We start from the raw sequence: 20,221 nt of genomic DNA, 5'->3' as shown, positions 1-20,221 counted from the left end.
ACCAGTAAAGCATAATCTTAGAAGAACACAAGGAAAAGGAGGGACATGCCTCCATCCTAAACAATGAAGGTAATATTCTGGAATTTAAGGGGCCTTAAAAGACCTAGGGCTCAATAAAAACTTTGGTATTTAGTAAATCAATTCAATCCTTCATTAGTTTGGGTAGCAGAACCAAATTTTTTTTGTAATTCATCTTTTTGCAAGAAGTTAAATTCACCAGGCATGCAAAGTATGGTTATTCATAATTCAGTCTCAAATAAAAAGGGGAATATCTGGTTGTTTTGGAATAAAACACTACCAACTCCAATAGTTGTATCAATGTCAAGTCAAATGATCACTGTGAGTGTTGGGGATTCATTAATATCATGAGTTCATGCTCATGCGGGGATAGTTCAAAGAAGGTTTTTATGGTCAGAAATGGAAATCATCAGTCAATTGAAGAATCCATGGTTAATTCTGGGGGATTTCAATGCTATCACTTGTGCAGAAGAAAAAATTGGAGGTAAAGATCCAAACAAAAGATCAATGTTAGACTTTAATAACTGTATTGATGTGTGTGAATTACTGCAAGCTCCAAGATCAGGGCAGCAACATTCATGGTCCAATTGTCAACATGGTAATAAAAGGATTCTTCGCATTTTGGATAGAGCAATGTTTAACCATCTATGGTTACAAAATTATGAAGATTGGAGTTTTAAAGTGGGAGTCAAAATTGCCTCAGATCATGCCCCTTTATTAGGTGGTAAGTTGAGCAATCCTAAACCAAAAAATTCTCCATTTAAGTTCCATAAAATGTGGATATATCATCCTAATTTCATGGAAACAGTTCAAAAAAGTTGGTCAGAGGAAGTGGTTGGTGATCCAGATTTTGTATTTCAAACAAAGTTGAAGAGATTGAAAAATATTCTTAAAGAATGGAATTGGCAGGTGTTTGGAAATGTTAATATTCAAATGAAGGAGGCTGAAATCAAAGTTCAAGAAGCAATGGAGTTATCATATAAAGATCCATTTAATGAGGAGAATCTGAATAATTTGGTGGAATCTCAGAATGTTCTTAACACTAAGGAAGTCTATTTTAATACAATGATGAAACAGAAAGCAAGGATTAATTGGATAAAAGATGGAGCTGCTAATACAAATTTTTTACATACTTCTGTCAAGATAAGGCAAACTCAAAATTTTATCAGTGAACTAGAGGATGAGAATGGGAATGTTTGCACTAATCAAGAGAAGATAGCAAAACTTCTAGTTAAGCACTATGAAGAGAAATTCAAATTAAAACAGTGGAGGATGCAGGTTCATTATTGGATGTGATTCCAAATCAAATTACAGAAGAAGATCAAAAAATGTTGGATTCAGTTCCTAGTGAGGAAGAAATTAAAAATACTGTTTTTAATATGGACCCTGAGAGTTCACTAGGACCAGATGGATTTTCAGGCTGTTTTTATAGAGCTTGTTGGCAGATCATACATGAAGATGTGGTGCAAGCAATTCAATATTGTTGGAAAAGAAGATTTATTCCCAAAGGTCTTAATTCAAGTTTCTTGGTTCTGTTACCAAAAGTGCAGGGAGCAAAAACTCCAAATAAATTTAGGCCAATTTGTCTAAGTAATTTGAGTTTTAAAATCATTACCAAGATTATGACTGTGAGAATGAGTACCTTGATGGAAAAACTAGTAGCTCCTCAACAAGCAGCTTACATAAAGGGAAGATGTATTCAAGAACAAGTACTTCTAGCTTCTGAAATGGTCAATGAAATGAAAAAGAAGAGAAGAGGTGGTAATATTGGCACTTAAACTTGATATTTCACAAGCATATGACTCAGTGAGTTGGGAGTTTCTCTATCAAGTACTTAAAAAATTTGGTTTCTCCTCAAGTTGGTGTGAATGGCTTCATGTGATTTTTAAATCAGCAAGGATTTCACTACTGATCAATGGAGGTCCATGTGGGTTTTTTCAAGTGAGTAGGGGACTCAGGCAAGGAGATCCCCTATCTCCAATTATTTTTGTACTTATGGAGGAAGTGCTGAGTAGGAAGATAACTCAACTGGTGACTGAAGGTAAAATAACTTCAATGGTTATAAGAAAGGGGATTGGTCCAACTCATCTGTTTTTTTGCAGATGATGTTTTTGTGTTTTGTAATGGAGGAAAAAAATGTCTTCAACAAGTTCAGCTGCTACTAGAAGCATATCAAAAATGTTCAGGGCAAATCATTAATAAAAGCAAGAGTAAACTTTTCATAGATGACACATCTATCTTAAGGAAAAAAATGATACAAGAAATAATGCAGAAGGAGCTCAGTGAATTTCCTGATAAATACCTGGGGGTTATTTTAGCAGCAGGCAGAGTTAAATCCTCAACTGTATGGCCAATGGTGGAGATGTTACAGAGCAAACTTGCCATCTGGAAAGGAAAAATGTTGTCCTTTCAAGAAAGACTGGTGCTCATTAAGTCAGATCTTTGTAGCATACTTATGTACAACATGGCTGTGTACAAATGGCCTTCAACTATTATCAAAATATGTGAGAAGATTATAAGGAACTTCCTTTGGTCAGGTGATGGTGAAGTTAGGAAATCCAAAACTCTAGCATGGAAAAAAGTGTGTACTCCATTGGAAGAAGGTGGACTTGCTATTCCAAGACTAGGGGTCATAAATAGAGCATTGTTGATGAAGATGATGTGGAAAATCATGCACTCTAATGAAGAATGGGCAGCTTTTTTTTAAAGCTAAATATATAGAGAAGGATGGTCAATGGAGTAAAAAATGGCAGTTATCTACTGTGTGGCCAGGTCTTAAATGGGCAGGGGAAGTATTGAAAGAAAATATCAGGTGGAATATAGGGACTGGTGAGAAAATATCAATCTGGTATGATGTGTGGATAGGTGAAACTACACTGGAAAATGCAATGAGTACTTCTCAGTTTTATCAAAACAATAAAAAGACAAAACTAGCTGACATCTTACATGAGGGTGCATGGGATATTCCAAGTGAAATCCAAGATGCAATGATGAACCAAAAATTACCAGAAACCAGTGGAGATGAGGATGAAATGATATGGAATGGAGATATTAAAGGAGTATTCACAATGTCAGCAGCTACAAATAAAATCAGACATAAGGAGACCAGAAAGCATTGGTCAAGGTATGTGTGGAATAATTTCTTACATCCTAGTATTGCAAGCAATATTTGGAAACTTGTGCAAGAAATCTATATTGATGATGCAATTATGGTGAGCAATGGGTATGAGCTAGCATCTAGATGTTGCATTTGTGAAAAAGAAGAAGATAGTATGAATCATCTGTTATGGGACTGTGCAGTCAGTGTTGAAATATGGGAATGGATATCATCCATTTTTCAGGTTAAAGTTCCCAAGTCATTTGAGGATGTATGGAAGTGTATAAAGAATAAAAGTCCTCTCATTCAGGAAATATGTATTACTGCAGCTTGTGTGGCTCTGAAAGAGATATGGTTTCAAAAGAACAGGAAATATTTTGATGAGGTAAAACCAAGTGTGCAAAATGTTCAAAGAAGGGTAATGAAGTATGTAAAGGAAGGAGGACTAAGAATGAAAGGACATAAATGTGGTCAGGTGTATGATGAACAGATAATAAAGTTTTTCAATCTAGGGGACAGAAAAACTAAAAATTTGTGCATCAAATCTTGTTTCTGGAATCCTCCAACAGTCACCGACACGAATGAGTATTTCAAAATACAACGAAACGATGAACCTATGCAAAATAGGGAAGAAAAAAATAAATAATTAAAAATATTGACCAGGGTGCTGGGAGCACGGACACACGACCAACCGACCGTGTCGTGATCAATCCCACGCCAGTTTTATATTTTTAATGCATTTTTATTATTTTCCATGATTTAATGAAAATTCTCTCGTTTTATCAAATCTCCTTCGTCTCGAGGAAACTCCTCGGCTTCATGGTGTTTTCATAAACCCATGAAAATAATATAAAATTAAGGAAAAATAGTGTGGGGCATGACCATTGGCCAACCGTCCATGCCTTGGTCCCAGCCGGCCCACACCTTATGGCTCCTCATTATTTTATTATTATTATTATTATTTCCCTGATTTCATGAAAATTCCTTCAAATCATGGTATTTTCAAAATACATTAAAAAATAATAATATAAAATTAGGAAAACACGTGGGACCGGGCTCCAGCTGGCCGACCATGCCTCAGCTGGTCCCACACGCCCATGTATTTTATTATTATTATTTTTAAGATTTCCTTCATCCCATGAAACTCCTTGATTTCATGGTATTTCCCTCAAATTAGGAAAATCTCTTCAAATCATGGAAAAATAAATTAAAAATACATAAAAATTAGGGAAACTCGTGGGACCTGGCCCTAGCCGGCCGGCCGCGCCTCCATGGTCCCACAACCCTTGTTTTCATTATTTTAATATTTTTTGCTTCTCTGAACTCATGAAAACTCCTCCAATTCATGGAAACTCCCTAAATTCATCAAATTTCTCAAAATTCATGAATTTTTCATAAAATCATCAAAATATTATAAAATTAAGGAAAAGGCACCACGGGACCGTGGACATGACCGGCCGACCATGCCTTGGCCTCGGCGGTCCCATGCCTCCTTATTCCTTATTTTATAATTATTTTCCATCATCTCATGGTGTTTTCCTCAGTTTCGTCCAAACCCTAATTTTGGCATATTTTCTCGAATGGATGCTCAATTGCACGCCAGAAAATATCAAAATTCTCAGAACTAAGACGCGGACGCCTTGGGAACACGAGCGCGCTATCTTGAGTCTTGACTTACCAAGATTGGCTCTTTGGCTTACAGAAGCCGGTCCCATCAAGTTTCACAGTTTTGACCTAATTTGCACAATTGCACGTATTAGGTACAAGACTCTTCCAAACACTTTGGATTTTCATGAAGTGATCATCAGGCGGTCACGTGACTACCCAGGGCCGGTTTCATGACCCCATGGTCGGTCCCTCACTCCGTCATAATTAATTAGGTTTTCTCACCTAAGGCTCAGACGAGCATTTTCGAATAAATGATTAAACCAACATTTGATCATTCTTTCACCAACAAATCGTCAACTCTTCAGGAGTTCTTTGTATTTTCTCACGTGAGCATATGGACACTACATGGTTGATCCACGGTCCCATGTAGTCGCTCCCTCCTTCCTCCCATGGTTAAACTTCTGACGAACCATGAATTGATCATCAATTGATCAAATTAGGGTTTCTGAATCCAAAGATCATCATTCCAGATTCCAACCTTAATAATTTTACGACGACCTCATGGTCATTAATTTTATTAACTATGCTCGTTTCAACGACCAGTATGTTAATTAATATTTTTTGTATGATGCCAATAATCCATCAGATGAGCAACACATGTTCGGACGATCAAATATTCAACAATTCATCACATGAGCAACACTTGCTCAGATGATAAATATTTGTTCAAACCAAGGAATATTGGTTCAACAATCAATATTCAACGATCCATCGAATGAGCAATACTTGCTCACTTCATCGTAAGAACTATACCTCTATCTCATGACATGTTCAATTCATGAGTTTCAGAACATCATGTTCAACTCAGCAACTACATGGACTCATCATCCCATCAAACCACGAAGTCATCAATTGACTAACATACCACGAGACGTCAATCGTGTCACTTTGGGTGGATATGATTTAGGGTTTTGGTCTGGCGGTCTACGACACGTGTGTTCAAACACACGATGAAATGTGATCAAGTCGTGCAATCAGTTGAAGGAATTCATGAGGTAGTGGGTGGAAAATCGACCAAGTCTCCACACGTTGATCAACTGGTTTCAAACACGATCTCCACTTCCCCACTCCTTGATTCCATCAACTGTCACACTTCATGGGATCATGGTGTCTAAAATTCCATCAATATAAATAAGTCTCTGAATCATGATTGAATTATCAGCATCAACAGTATCATTAATCTCACGTCTCATCGACAACACGAGATCATCAACTCATCAATTGAGCAACTACTCTCAATTGAGAAATTTCAATCATTCAGAGCTTATCATATTCAGAATTCAGACACCCACAATCTTTGATTACCATTGATTCCATACATTCCTAGCTTCCCTCCTACAGATCAACCCATCCTCTCTTGTGACCGAATTTACTCTGGAACGGTCATTGTCTTGATTTAGGCCGAAGTACTACAGATTGATCTCTCGAATCTAAAGCACCCCCTTTGTAGCGGTGCATCTGTGTGAGGTTTAAAATTTCACTCGGTTCGAGGAGTCTCCTCCGTACGGTCGTCTCCTCAATTTCGTAAAAACCAGCAAATCATTTTTCCCCATCTACAACCTATTACTAGGATCGGTCCCCCAATGTCTAGAGTTGGTCATACCAATTACAACAATTCGATCATACCATCTCAGGTGATTACTTAAGATCGGTTTCACTAACAAAAGTCAGGCCTTGTAAATAGTTTTACCAAGAACATAAACAAGTCATGAGGGTGAAAAAGCGGGGGTCTAACAACCGCACCCAATATTTCGATTAGCAATCTGTATGGACTAACTCCAATATACTTTCTAGAGAATCAACTAGACAGTCAGACTCAATCTAGAGAAAAGTATATCGAGGAGTTAATATCTCTCTTTTGATTTGATTTTACTCAAGCAAATAGAAATCTGCGAGTTTTTATCAAATACAAGGATAATAAACTTGGATGGTACCAAAGACCAATATCCAAGTATCAATCAATTTCCAATCAACAACCAAAGGTTGGATTTCACAATTGATCGATACAAACGCACAACCTGTGATATTTTAATAATATAACAAAATATAAGGCAAAATAGAAATAATACAGACACCAGAAATTTTGTTAACGAGGAAACCACAAATGCAGAAAAACCCCGGGACCTAGTCCAGATTGAACACCACACTGTATTAAGCCGCTACAGATACTAGCCTACTACAAACTAACTTCGGTCTGGACTGTAGTTGGACCCTAATCAATATCACACTAATTTAAGGTACAGTTGCGCTCCTTACGTCTCTGATCCTAGCAGGATACTACACACTTGATTCCCTTAGCTGATCTCAGCCACAACTAAGAGTTGCTACGACCCAAAGTCGAAGACTTTAATAAACAAATCTGTATCACACAGAAAAGTCTACGATGATAAATAAATCTGTCTCCCACAGATAAACCTAAAAGTTTTGTTCCGTCTTTTGATAAATCAAGGTGATTAGGAACCAATCGGTAACCCAGACTTATATTCCTGAAGAACAACCTAGAATTATCATTCACCTCACAATAATCTAAATCGTATGGTAGCGAAACTAGATATTGCAGAATCACAAATGATGAGACGAAGATGTTTGTGATTTCTTTTTATCTTGCCCTATCGGAGATATAATCTCAAGCCAATCTTAAAATTGAACTCGTACGATAGAAAATGGCAAGATCAGATCGCTTCTACAAGAGTAGTTTCGTCTGGCTTCACAATCCCAATGAAGTCTTCAAGTCGTTAATCGACAGGGTCTCGAGCAGAAACCTACGGTTAAAGGAGAATTGACTCTAGCAAACCAACTAGTATCACACATGAGGTGTGGGGATTAGTTTTTCCAATTTCTAGATGTCTCCTTTATATAATTTTCAAATCAGGGTTTGCAATCCAAGTTACCTTGGTAACAAAGCATTCAATATTCACCGTTAGATGAAAAACCTGATTTATCCGAGCTAATATCTTTCAACCATTAGATCGAAACTTAGCTTGTCACACACAAATGAAATGTATTCATTTAGGTTTGAGTGACCGTACCTAAACGTATACACTTAGTTGGTTCACAAATATTTAACCAATGATTAAACATATGAGCACTTTCATATTAACCGTATTCATCTTTTTCATAACTAGGTCAAATGACTCATAAGAACTAGTTCAAGAGTTGTTCAATTTCTTAGATCTTTATACATAGATACAATTAAAACAAAATCGGTTTGATTCATTTGAATCAATTCATGAACAATATAGCCACGGTTTGCAAAGATTTCATTCTTTATTGATTTATTGTTTAAGTTCATGAAACTATCGATTTGAGAAATAACCAGCTTGGGTACGCGTACGGGTATGCGTACCTTAGCTACCAGATTTGAGTTGGCTTTTGGTTTCCAAACTCAGCAGAATTTTTCGGGGAGAAAAGTTTCGCCAGTACGCGTACGGATAGGCGTACCTAAGGTGACTGGTTTATGAGTTCGTAAACTCCAAACTCAGCAGAATTTTCCGGGAGGAAAAGTTCCGCCAGTACACGTACGGGTACGCGTACCTAACCCGTCTCCTTCACCAATACCGTATGCAAACATATGCACACACTTGGTTTCCGGTACATGGATTTATACACTAATGTGCGAACACACTATATATGCTTATATCCATAGTTGGTTACGTAATCTTAACTCTACATTTCAATCATTGAAACATTCTTCTATAATGTTATAATAGTCGTTAGACATAAAGAATCGACTATTGTCATCAAAGCTATTTTCAAGATTGAAACGTCATCATGACTTTCGTCACGGGTAAAGGTGAAAATGGTTAAAGCAAAAGCTTACCAACACATATTTCGAGAAAAAGACAGGCGAGTAAACTTGGCTCGAAATAGCAAATGTGTATGTATGAAAACTATCATACTGATACGACTTTTGTCTCAAGAGTAGGAGATTGAGTAGATAGATTTTTGAGTGACAGATGAGTTCAAGTCTCCACATACCATTTGGTCGGATGAAGTTCCACCGGTTCCTTGAGTAGTTCTTCGTCTTCGTAAGATAATCGCCATGGAGTCTGGAGCTCAACTATTCCTAACTATCCTAGACCGAGACTTAGTCATAAGTATAATAGAAATCAAGACATATAGTTTTGATCACTAACATTGACAAACATGCTTGAGATAGCAAATCATGCGAGTTCTACCGAGCAATGCTCTAACAATCTCCCCCTTTGTCAATTTTAGTGAAAAAACTATCAATACATATGGATTACAAAATAGATAAAAACTTTGTAGCTTCTCGTCCACATGCTTGATCTCCTCGGTGCTTCAACATTACTCGAAAACTTCGTCTTTTCCAAGTACTCCCATGATTCCATAGATGTTCGATTCAGCATCATAGTTGTTGAAGTTCCGTAGCCATAACAATGAGAAAACAAAGGCTCTCGATCATTGTTATACAATGTCATAGTATTATTACACAACATCGAAGTTCTTATATCACAACTTCGACAACAATACTATGGTGATATGTATCACTCCCCCTTAGCCAATACTTTCGTCTCAACATGAAAACCACTCCACCTTACATAATGACCCGTAAAACACGTAAATCATATGTATTTGTAGTGTGAACAACATATTAATTCTCCCCTTTTTTGTCAATAAAATTGGCAAAGGTGCGGGATCCTAATGAAATTTTCACGGAGACGCTTCAAGACCAAAGAAAAGTACATATCAACTTATTTAGATGCAATCATAAAGCCGAAGCTAAATGCATTCATCAAGGAGTTTATAAAGATACAAGATAACCCCTAAATAATTCCACAGCTGCACTCCCCACAAAGATATGGAAATTAAGCGCAAGTTCAAAAGAACTCTCCCCCATTTGATGTCATTCCCGAGAGAACAACAAGAGCGACCTTACTTTTACAAGAAAAGAAGGATTTTATTGGACACCAAAAACCATAATGAAATGATTTTGTATATTCAAAATTCTCAATTAAACTAACCACAAGTAAACCCATGATCAATTTAATCGGAATACACAATCAAATTAAACACAAAAGTGATCAATTTAATTGAACAAGCTCGACATAAGAGAACTTACGGAGCTACGACTATATTAACCATAAATGAATGATTGACTGAATCGTTTTATGCTCAACACAAGAAAACCTTATGGAACATTGCAGTATACACATAAAATATGGATCAGGGAAAGATCAATACTGCGGCATATACAAAGATTCATTATATCTTCGTCACTATTTGCACAATGACATATAATAGACATAATCTTTGTAAACAAAAGATTTTAACCTATCTTCCATCAAAGAATTGACATAATAGGCTTAACTTTTGTTTGTCAAAAGTTCATCGATCTTGTATCAATACATGCATATTGACATATAAATGAGATAACTTTTAACATTGTATGGGACAATAATAGTTCACGGACGCAAACACACATATCCCATAACATATTGCAATATATAAAACCATAAAGATTAAAATTGCAATCATCATCTTCCAAAACAACTTTAGAATTTAAATAAATAAATCTAAAAACATGAAGATGAAAACGTTGGACATAGCTATGTGTACTCACAATATTGGCTATTCCAAACTCTAGTTATTCTTCTAAACAAAACAAGAAAATAAAAGATTTACTAGACATAATAAATAAAATAATCTAATCACCAATATAAAGAAGCACAAGAGGCTACTCATCATCTTCATCTTCGGAGATCACGCAGGAGGAACGAACTTTGTCCATGTCTTCTTTAACATCGGGATACTTGGTAGCAATCACAAGTAATTGTTCTTGCACACAACTTAATTTGTTATTCAATTTACAAACACCTTTGTAAATTTGGCGAAGAAGCTTCGTAGAAGGGTCACTCGAGCCATTAGTTGTGTCACACCTTTGCCTCTTGCAAGCATATTCCTTCATTCGATTGAAATTACACGACCGAACAAGCTTAGGGGTTCCAATGGAGTTCCCAATGGGTTCAATGGATAAGTTGCAACAAATACGTTCAATCAAGCATGGATAGCCTAACTTCTTGTCAACAGAAGTCATGTCTAACTTCTTGTCAACAGAAGTCATGTCTAACATTTGAAAAATAATGAAACCAAAAATGTCAAGTCCTTTGGTTTCCATCACAAGGTAATAGACCAATTCCGCAAACTCACGACTCCAACGAGAATTCTCAACCGTGGAAGGACAAAGGTTAGAAATACCCAATTTTCCAGAAGACCTTAGAGGAAAATCTAGTTGATTAGTAGGAAATTTTCCTCCATTCCACACAACACTCTTTCCACAAAGAACTTTTGAAATAGCTTCTTGTGAAGGTCGTACATCACTTGGTCTAGGAAGGAGAAAATCATCCAACGGAATTCTGGTAATTTTCGAAATCAATTCTTTATTAACTAGAATCCTCACTCTATTAACCATGGTCTTGAATTCCATGTCCTTGGGAACAACATCATAAATATTGGCATAGAAGATCCTAGTAAGAGTATCAAAACCTTCACCAAGGCCATCAAAGATGTTTCCAATCTTGAATTTTTCAAAACAGATAAATCATCCTTATGCCCACTTGTAATATCCAATATCTTTTCTAAAATAAACCCAGAAGTATAAATCTTTTCAAATACTTTGCTACAGGATTCATCCACAAATCTAATTCTAATAGAATTTTGATCAACAGGAAGATCAATTGACGAGGATGAAAAACCTAGGTTGTTTGAAAAACCTTTTGAACCATTAACATTCTTCATGATTCTAGAAGGAAACAAGGGAGTGGACAAGCGATTACTTACTTGAAATTTATCTTGAGAAATCCCTTTACAAAAAGTTCTCCAAAAAGATTTAATGGAGAAAATTCATGAACCCTATAATGGTTCACGTACGCGGACTGATGAGGGAGGAAGGGAGGTAAGCGTACCCGTTCTTCTTTTATACCCACAGTTGGGCTTGGACCCGTTCATGAACCGCAACCCACATAAGGAATGCAGGATTTTTAGAGGTAAGTATTGTACAAACCCTTCTTGAAAAGCTTTTGTCACACGGAGAGAAAAAAACTTTAAACAAAGTCAACCATTTACTTGCCCCATTTAAAGTTATATACAAAAGGGGTGATGCCATTCCTGAAATCAGGTGGTGTAGTATGCAGAGAATTTCTCATGCAAATTTTTGATTGAAATTTGTGACCAGAACTGGGAGTAAAACCATAATGATAAAACTCAGAATCCGTTGTTCCTTTTTTCTTATGACACAAAGAAGACATTTTCTGATTAATGGTTCCTTTACCAATCTTACAAGAAATCTTTTTATTAACTTCAAGAGAGCTGGTAGATGGAACAATTTGTACATCATTAGAACATGATTTGACATGTACAAAACTTTTATCAGAACGATTCAATTCTTCTATGGAGTTAAGCTTTTTTAAGAATTATAACATGTTCTCAAACACTCTAAATAGATCCTTGTCAATAGATCCTTTATGATAGTATTCATCAAAAAGATTAAGTGTGATTCTTGTGAGGGTCCATACCTTTTAGCGTTGATCATGTTTTCTTTGACGATTCTCGTCTGAGAAATTTTTAGTTTTTCCTTTAGACTGTTTCTTCACATCTAGATTTTCCGATAATCTAGATGGCATAAGATTATCATGAGAGACGGTTGGTCTGAACAATAATCTCTGAGCAGTCTTTAAGGAGCTCTGGTGTGCGTTACAGATGCCATGAGCAAGTCTCCCAAAAATATTTCCCATATGGATAGACTTTTGAGGATCAGACAAACACAAACTTATAAGGTTTCACATGTTTGCCTGCTCTGATACCAATTGAAAAGCGGGGGTCTAACAACCACATCCAATATTTCGATTAGCAATCTGTATGGACTAACTCCAATATACTTTCTAGATAATCAACTAGACAGTCAGACTCAATCTAGAGAAAAGTATATCGAGGAGTTAATATCTCTCTCTTGATTTGATTTTACTCAAGCAAATAGAAATCTGCGAGTCTTTATCAAATACGAGGATAATAAACTTGGATGGTACCAAAGACCAATATCCAAGGATCAATCAATTTCCAATTAACAACCAAAGGTTGGATTTCATAATTGATCGATACAAACGCACAACATGTGATATTTCAATTATATAACAAAATATAATGCGGAATAGAAATAATACAGACACCAGAAATTTTGTTAACGAGGAAACCACAAATGCAGAAAAACCCTGGGACCTAGTCCAGATTGAACACCACACTGTATTAAGCCGCTACAGACACTAGCCTACTACAAACTAACTTCGGTCTGGACTGTAGTTGAACCCTAATCAATATCATACTGATTCAAGGTACAGATGCGCTCCTTACGTCTCTGATCCCAGCAGGATACTACAGACATGATTCCCTTAGCTGATATCACCCACAAACAAGAGTTGCTATGACCCAAAGTCGAAGACTTTAATAAACAAATCTGTATCGCACAGAAAAGTCTACGATGATAGATAAATATGTCTCCCACAGATAAACCTAAAAGTTTTGTTCCATCTTTTGATAAAATCAAGGTGAACAGAAACCAATCCATAACCCGGACTTATATTCCCGAAGAACATCCTAGAATTATCAATCACCTCACAATAATCTAAATCGTATGTGTTAGAGCATTGCTCGGCCGAACTCGCATGCGTTGCTATCTCAAGCATGTTTGTCAATGTTAGTGATCAAAACTATAAGTCTTGATTTCTAGTCTACTATTGCTAAGGTCTCGGACTAGGATAGAAAGTGTAGTTGAGCTCAAGAACTCCATGGAAATCATCATACAAGACGAAGGACTACTCAAGGAACCAGTGGATCTTCATCGACTAAAAGGTATGTGGAGACTTGAACTTTTCTATCACTCAAAAGTCTATTTATCTCCTATCTTGAGACAAATTCGTTTTGCTATATAGACTTAGATATTTCGAGCCGAGTTTATCTCGCGTATCTATTTCTCGAAATATGTGTTGGTAAGCTTTCGCTTTAGCCAAGTTCATCTTTACCTAGTGACGAAAGTCGTGACAAGTTTCAATCACTTTGAAAATTGCTTACTTTGACGAAAAATAGTTTGTGAATAACAACTATAGAATATCAACGTCCTCTAAGAATGTTTCAATGATTGAAATGAGAGTTTAGATTATATAACCATTGGAGAATATAAGCATTGTTGTGGAAACACATATATGTATAAATCCTTATTCCTTGAACCGAAGTTTGCGAACTTTGTTGATCAAGAGAACCGAAATAGTGGCGTGAGCCAAGTCCGCGAACCCAGTCCGCGAACTTGAGTAGGTTATTTCTAAAAATGATGTTTGTGAACTTATTCTTATATAAACGAAGGAATGCAAATTAAAAAACGTGGCTATATAATTCATGAACCGATTCGAGTGAATCAAATCGTTTTTGCTTCGATTGTGTCTTGTGTAGTTACATAAGATTTCCTTACAATTGAACAACTCTCTAACTAGTTCATTTGAGTCACTTGAACTAGTTATGGTGATGAAGAATATGGTTGATATGAAAGTGATCATATGTCTAACCATTTGGTTGACTATTGTTGAACCATTAAATGTGCAAGTTTGGGTACGGTTACACAAGCCTAGAAACGTGCATTTCATTTGTGTGTAACAAGCTAGTTTTTGATCTAACGGTCGAAAGATATTAGCTTGAATCTAATCAGGTTTTCATCTAACGGTGAATATTGAATGCTTTGTTACCAAGCTAACATTGATTGCAAACCCTGATTTGAAAGAATATATAAGGGAAAACTCTAGCAACTGGGAAACCTAATCCCCACACCTTATGTGTGATACTAGTTGTGCTAAGCTAGAGTTGATTCTCCTTTAACCTTTAGTTTCTTCTTCTAAACCAGGTTAACGACTTAAAGACTTCATTGGGATTGTGAAGCCATACCGATACTACTTTCTTGTAGTTGTGTGATCTGATCTTGCTGTTTCTATCGTACGAGTACAATCGTAATAATTGGCTTGAGATTGATATCTCTGATAGGCAAGATATAAAAGAAATCACAAATACTTCGTCTCATCGTTTGTGATTTCACAATATCATTTTTCGTTACGTCGATTAAGATTATTGTAAGGTGATTGATAATACTAGGATGTTCTTCGGGAATATAAGTCTGGTTTATCAATTGGTTCCTGTTCACCTTGATTTATCAAAACATGGAACAAAACTCGTAGGTATATTCGTGGGAGACGGATTTATATATTACCGTAGACTTTTCTGTGTGATACAAATTTGTTTATTAAAGTCTTCGACTTTGGGTCGTAGCAACTCTTAGTTGTGGGTGAGATCAGTCAAGGGAATCAAGTACGTAGCATCCTGCTGGGATCAGAGACGTAGGAGCATAACTGTACCTTGGATCAGTGTGAGATTGATTGGGGTTCAACTACAGTCCAGACCGAAGTTAATTTGGAGTAGGCTAGTGTCTGTAGCGGCTTAATACAGTGTGTGTTCAAACTGGACTAGGTCCCGGGGTTTTTCTGCATTTGCGGTTTCCTCGTTAACAAAATTCTGGTGTCTGTGTTATTTCTTTTCCGCATTATATTTTGTTATATAATTCAAATATCACAGGTTGTGCGTTGCTCAATCAATTAGAATATCCGACCTTTTGGTTGTTGATTTAAATTGATTGACACTTGGATATTGGTCTTTGGTACCATCCAAGTTATCTCTCTAGTATTTGATAAAGACTCGCAGATTTCTATTTTCTCGAGTATATATCAAATCGAGAGATTGAGATATAAACTCTTTGATATACTTTTTGTCTAGATTGAGTCTGACTGTCTAGTTGATTCTCTAGAAAGCATATTAGAGTTTCTCCATACAGATTTCTAAGCGAAATATTGGGTGTGGTTGTTGTACCCCCACTTTTTCAATTGGTATCAGAGGAGGAAAACACTCTAAACCTGATAAGTTTGTGTTTGTTCATTCCTTAAAAATTGTCCCATGGGAAATTTCTTTGTAAAGCTTGGTCTTGGCATCTGTAACGCACGCCAGAAGTCCTTAAAGATTTCTTAAGGATTATTATGGTTAAAACCTCCGGGTTCACATGATAATCTCATTTCATCTAAAAAAGAAAATTTAGATGATGAGAACCATTCTAAAGAAAAAAATAAAAAGAAGGAAAGATTGAGGAAACGTCATCACGCTCAAGGATATGGACCCTCACTAGATTAACTCTTGATCTCTTTGAGGAATACTATCGTAATGGATCAATTGATAAAGATCTATTTAGAGCGTTCGAAGGCGTTTTTAAACTCTTAGAAAAACTTAATTCTGTTAAGTCTAAGAATCCTTCCGAAAAAGGTTCTGTACATGTTAAACCATCGAATAATATTGTACAAAATAGGAATCAGAAGAATTTTCCTTCTAGCCAGAGAAAACGAAGGATAAAAAGATCTGACTGCCCTGATTATCATAATTACGTAGATTATATCACGGGGACTGTTCGCACATATCAACCATAAATGTTGCATGAGAATTCCTATGCACATTATGCCTCTTGGTAACAAGCCTGGCACTACCGAATTTGTATATATCTTGGAATGGCGCAAGAAATGTTTGAGTTGTATACAGTTTTGTTATTCTCCTTTAGAATACCAAATAAAGATTTCTATTGCATCCATCGTCTCTCACAAAAGTGTGTTGTCACGGGATGCATAATCTTTGATGTGCAAACGGCTAATAAAATCCCACTTTCCTTTTGTGGGTCGCGGTTCACAAACGGGTCCAATCCCATTTTTGGTCTTATAAAGAAGAAGTTCGCGCACCCTCTTCTTCATCACCCGTCCGCGTACGTAAACCTCTAGGGTTTTCTGTGTTTCCTCCATTGAAGTCTTCTTGGAGAAATTGAAAGAAAGGGTGTTAAAGATTCACTCCAAGTAAGTAAATTCCTCTTGTTCCTTTCAATTTCTTAGATCTCATGAAGAATTCTAAGGGATCAAAAAGAAGCTCCAAAAGCTCAAATACCTCTAGCATGGATTTTCCTTGTGACCAAAATTCTCTTAGGATTAGGTTTGTGGATGATTCTTGTGCTAGAATTTTTGAAAAAATTTCATCTAAAGGTTTTATCCTAGAAAAGAAATTGGATCTCTCTAGTGGGCATGAAGGGGATTTAGCTTGCTTCAAAAAATTCAAGCTTGGAAATATCTTTGATGGTCATGGTCAAGGATTTGATTCTCTCACAAGAATTTTCTATGCCAACATTCATGATGTTGATCTTAATAAGATGGAATCAAATCCATGATAAATAGAAAAATATTTCTTTTTGATAGAGAATTAATTTCAAAGATTACCAACATTCATTTGGGAAACATGCGTCTTCGTAGACCAAGTGATAAACGTCCATCATGTGATGAAATCTCTCTTGGGCTTTGTGGAAAGAAGGTAGCTTGGAATCAAGGAAAGTCTCCTACTAATGATCTTAGTATTGCGTTGATGGCAGTTGGAAAACTTGGTGTCTCGAATCTTTGTCCCTCCACAATTGAGAATTCTTGGTGGAGTCATGAGTTTGCGGAATTGGTATATTTTCTTGAATCGGGTGTTCAAAGTCTCGATATTTGTGGTTTTATCATCTTTTAAATGACTTCGATGACTTCACCCATCAAGATGTTAGGTTACCCTTTCTTGATTGGTCAAATTTGTCGTGATCGTAGTTTTGATCCAATTGGAAACTCTCTCAGGGTTCCCAAACCAGTTCGTCCCAGTACCTTCAGACGCATAAGGGAGAATGTGTGCAAAAGACAAAGAGATGCTTCACTTAATGATTGTGACCCTACCACCTTGAGCCTTCTTCAAAAAATTCACAAGGTCATGTATAAGGTCGATTCAAAGGTGAAGTGCGTACAAGAACAATTGTCATTGGTTGCAACTAAGTTTCCCGAGCTCAAGGAAGAGTTGAAAACAATTCAAGAATCTTAGAATATTTCCGATTAGGAAGACTAACTAGAGTTTGGAATAGCCATTATTGTGATTACACATAGCTATGTCCAACGTTTTCATCTTCATGTTTTAGATTTATTGTTTTAAATTCTAAATTTGTTTGGAAGATGACTTTTGCAGTATTAATCTTATGGTTTTATATATTGAAATATTGTTATGGGATATGTGTGTTTGCGTCCGTGAACTATGATTGTCCCATACCTTGTCAAAAGTAAAGTCTTTCGTATGTCGATATGCATGTATTGATAAAAGAATGAATAGACTTTTGACAAAAACAAAAGTTAAGCCTATTATGTCAATTTTTGATGGAAGATAGGTTAAACTTTTTTTTTGCAAGGATTATGTCTATTGAATGTCGTTATGCGAATAGTGATGGAAAATAGAATGAATCCTTGTGTATTCCACAACATTGATATTCCCTGATCCATATTTCATGTATTACTGTGAGGCTCCAAAAAGTGTCTTATGTTGAGCATTAGACGGCCAAGTTGATTATTTTTATGATTAGCTTAGTTGTTGTTCCGCGAGATACTTTATGTCGAGCATATTCAACTAAATTAATCATCTTGTTTAGTTATTTAGTTGTTGCTCCGTAAGTTTTCCTATGATAAGCATGACAAATTAAATTGATTACTTTTATGATTAGTTTGGTTGTGTATTTCGATTAGATTAATTATGGGTTCTCATGTGATTAATCTAATTGTATATTTTTGAGTCTCCATAAGTTCAGTTATGTTGAGCATTTTCGATTGAATTAATCATGGGTTCTCTTGTGGTTAATTTAATTGAGTATTTTGGATTCAAATTCATACTTGTATGTAATTTGTTATGTCCAAAGAAATCCTTCTTTTATTTCAAAATTAAGGTCGCTCTTGTTGTTCTTTCGGGAATGACGTTTATGGGGGAGAGTTCTTAATTGTGCTTAATTGCCAAATCTTTGTGGGGAGTGCGGCTGTGGAATATTATAGGGGTTATCTTGTATCTTTATAAACTCCTTGATGAATGCATTTAGCTTCGGCTTTATGATTGCATATAAATAAGATGATATGTGTTTCTTTCTTTTGGTCATGAAATGTCTCTTTCGGAAATTTCATTAGGATCCCGTTTTTGTACCTTTGCCAATTTTATTGACAAAAAGGGGGAGAATTAATATGTAGTTCACACTACAAATACATATGGTTTTCGGATCATTATGTAAGGGGGAGTGGTTTCCATGTGAGATGGAGTATTGACTAAGGGGAAGGGATACATATCACCATAGTATTTTTGTTGAAGTTGTGATACAATTGAACTTTGACGCTGTGTAATGATACTATGACACTGTATAACAATGATTGAGAAATCTTGTTTTCTCGTTGTTATAGCTACGGATTTTCTACAACAAGATGCTGAACTTACAACCTTTGGGATCATTGGAGTACTTGGAAGGGACGAAGATTTCAAGTAATGTTGAAGATTAGACATGTGGAATAGGAGCTACAAAAGTTAATTATTTATTTTTTGTATTCCATATGTATTGATAGTTTTGTCACTAAAATTGACAAAGGGGGAGATTGTTAGAGCATTGCTCGGTCGAACTCGCATGCGTTTCTATCTCAAGCATGTTTGTCAATGTTAGTGATCAAAACTATATGTCTTGATTTCTAGTCTACTATAGCTAAGGTCTCGGACTAGGATAGAAAGTGTAGTTGAGCTCAAGAACTACATGGAAATCATCATACAAGACGAAGGACTACTCAAGGAATCGGTGGATCTTCATCGACTAAAAGCTATGTGGTGACTTGAACTTTTCTATCGCTCAAAAGTCTCTTTATCTCTTATCTTGAGACAAAAGTCGTTTTGCTATATAGACTTAGATTATACACATTTGCTATTTCAAACCGAGTTTATCTCGCCTATCTATTTCTCAAAATATGTGTTGGTAAGCTTTCGCTTTAGCCAATTTCATCTTTATCTAGTGACGAAAGTCATGAAAAGTTTCAATCACTTTGAAAATTGCTTACTTTGACGAAAAACAATTTGTGAATAACAACGATAGAATATCAACGTCCTCTAAGAATGTTTCAATGATTAAAATGAGAGTTTTGATTATATAACCATTGGAGGATATAAGCATTGTTGTGGAAACACATATATGTATAAGTCCTTATTCCTTGAACCGAAGTTTGCGAACTTTGTTGATCAAGAGAACCGGAATAGTGGCGTGAGCCAAGTCCGCGAACTTGAGTAGGTTATATCTAAAAACGATGTGTGTGAACTTATTCTTATATAAACTAAGGATTACAAATTGCAAACCATGGCTATATAGTTCATGAACCGATTCGAGTGAATCAAATTGTTTTTGCTTCGATAGTGTCTTGTGTAGTTACATAAGATTTCCTTGCAATTGAACAACTCTCTAACTAGTTCATTTGAGTCACTTGAACTAGTTATGGTGAAGAA

The 20,221-nt window shown here is 36.0% G+C and overlaps 2 protein-coding genes across 2 annotated transcripts; both read left to right on the top strand.

Annotated features, from left to right (window-relative positions):
• Nucleotides 1–417: 417 nt before the first annotated feature.
• LOC113360051 lies at nt 418–1,314 on the top strand. Its single transcript, XM_026603601.1, has one exon. It carries the CDS (start codon nt 418–420, stop codon nt 1,312–1,314), a length of 897 nt encoding a protein of 298 aa, XP_026459386.1.
• Nucleotides 1,315–1,346: 32 nt separating this feature from the next.
• LOC113360050 lies at nt 1,347–1,796 on the top strand. The gene has a single exon (XM_026603600.1). The coding sequence runs from the start codon at nt 1,347–1,349 to the stop codon at nt 1,794–1,796; it is 450 nt and encodes a 149-aa protein (XP_026459385.1).
• The last annotated feature ends 18,425 nt before the right edge of the window (nt 1,797–20,221 follow it).

The sequence above is a fragment of the Papaver somniferum genome, chromosome 3 (assembly GCF_003573695.1).
Source record: "Papaver somniferum cultivar HN1 chromosome 3, ASM357369v1, whole genome shotgun sequence".
Classification (NCBI taxonomy): Eukaryota; Viridiplantae; Streptophyta; class Magnoliopsida; order Ranunculales; family Papaveraceae; genus Papaver; species Papaver somniferum.
Note: the sequence above shows the minus strand (reverse complement) of the source record. Positions and strands in the feature narration are given on the sequence as shown.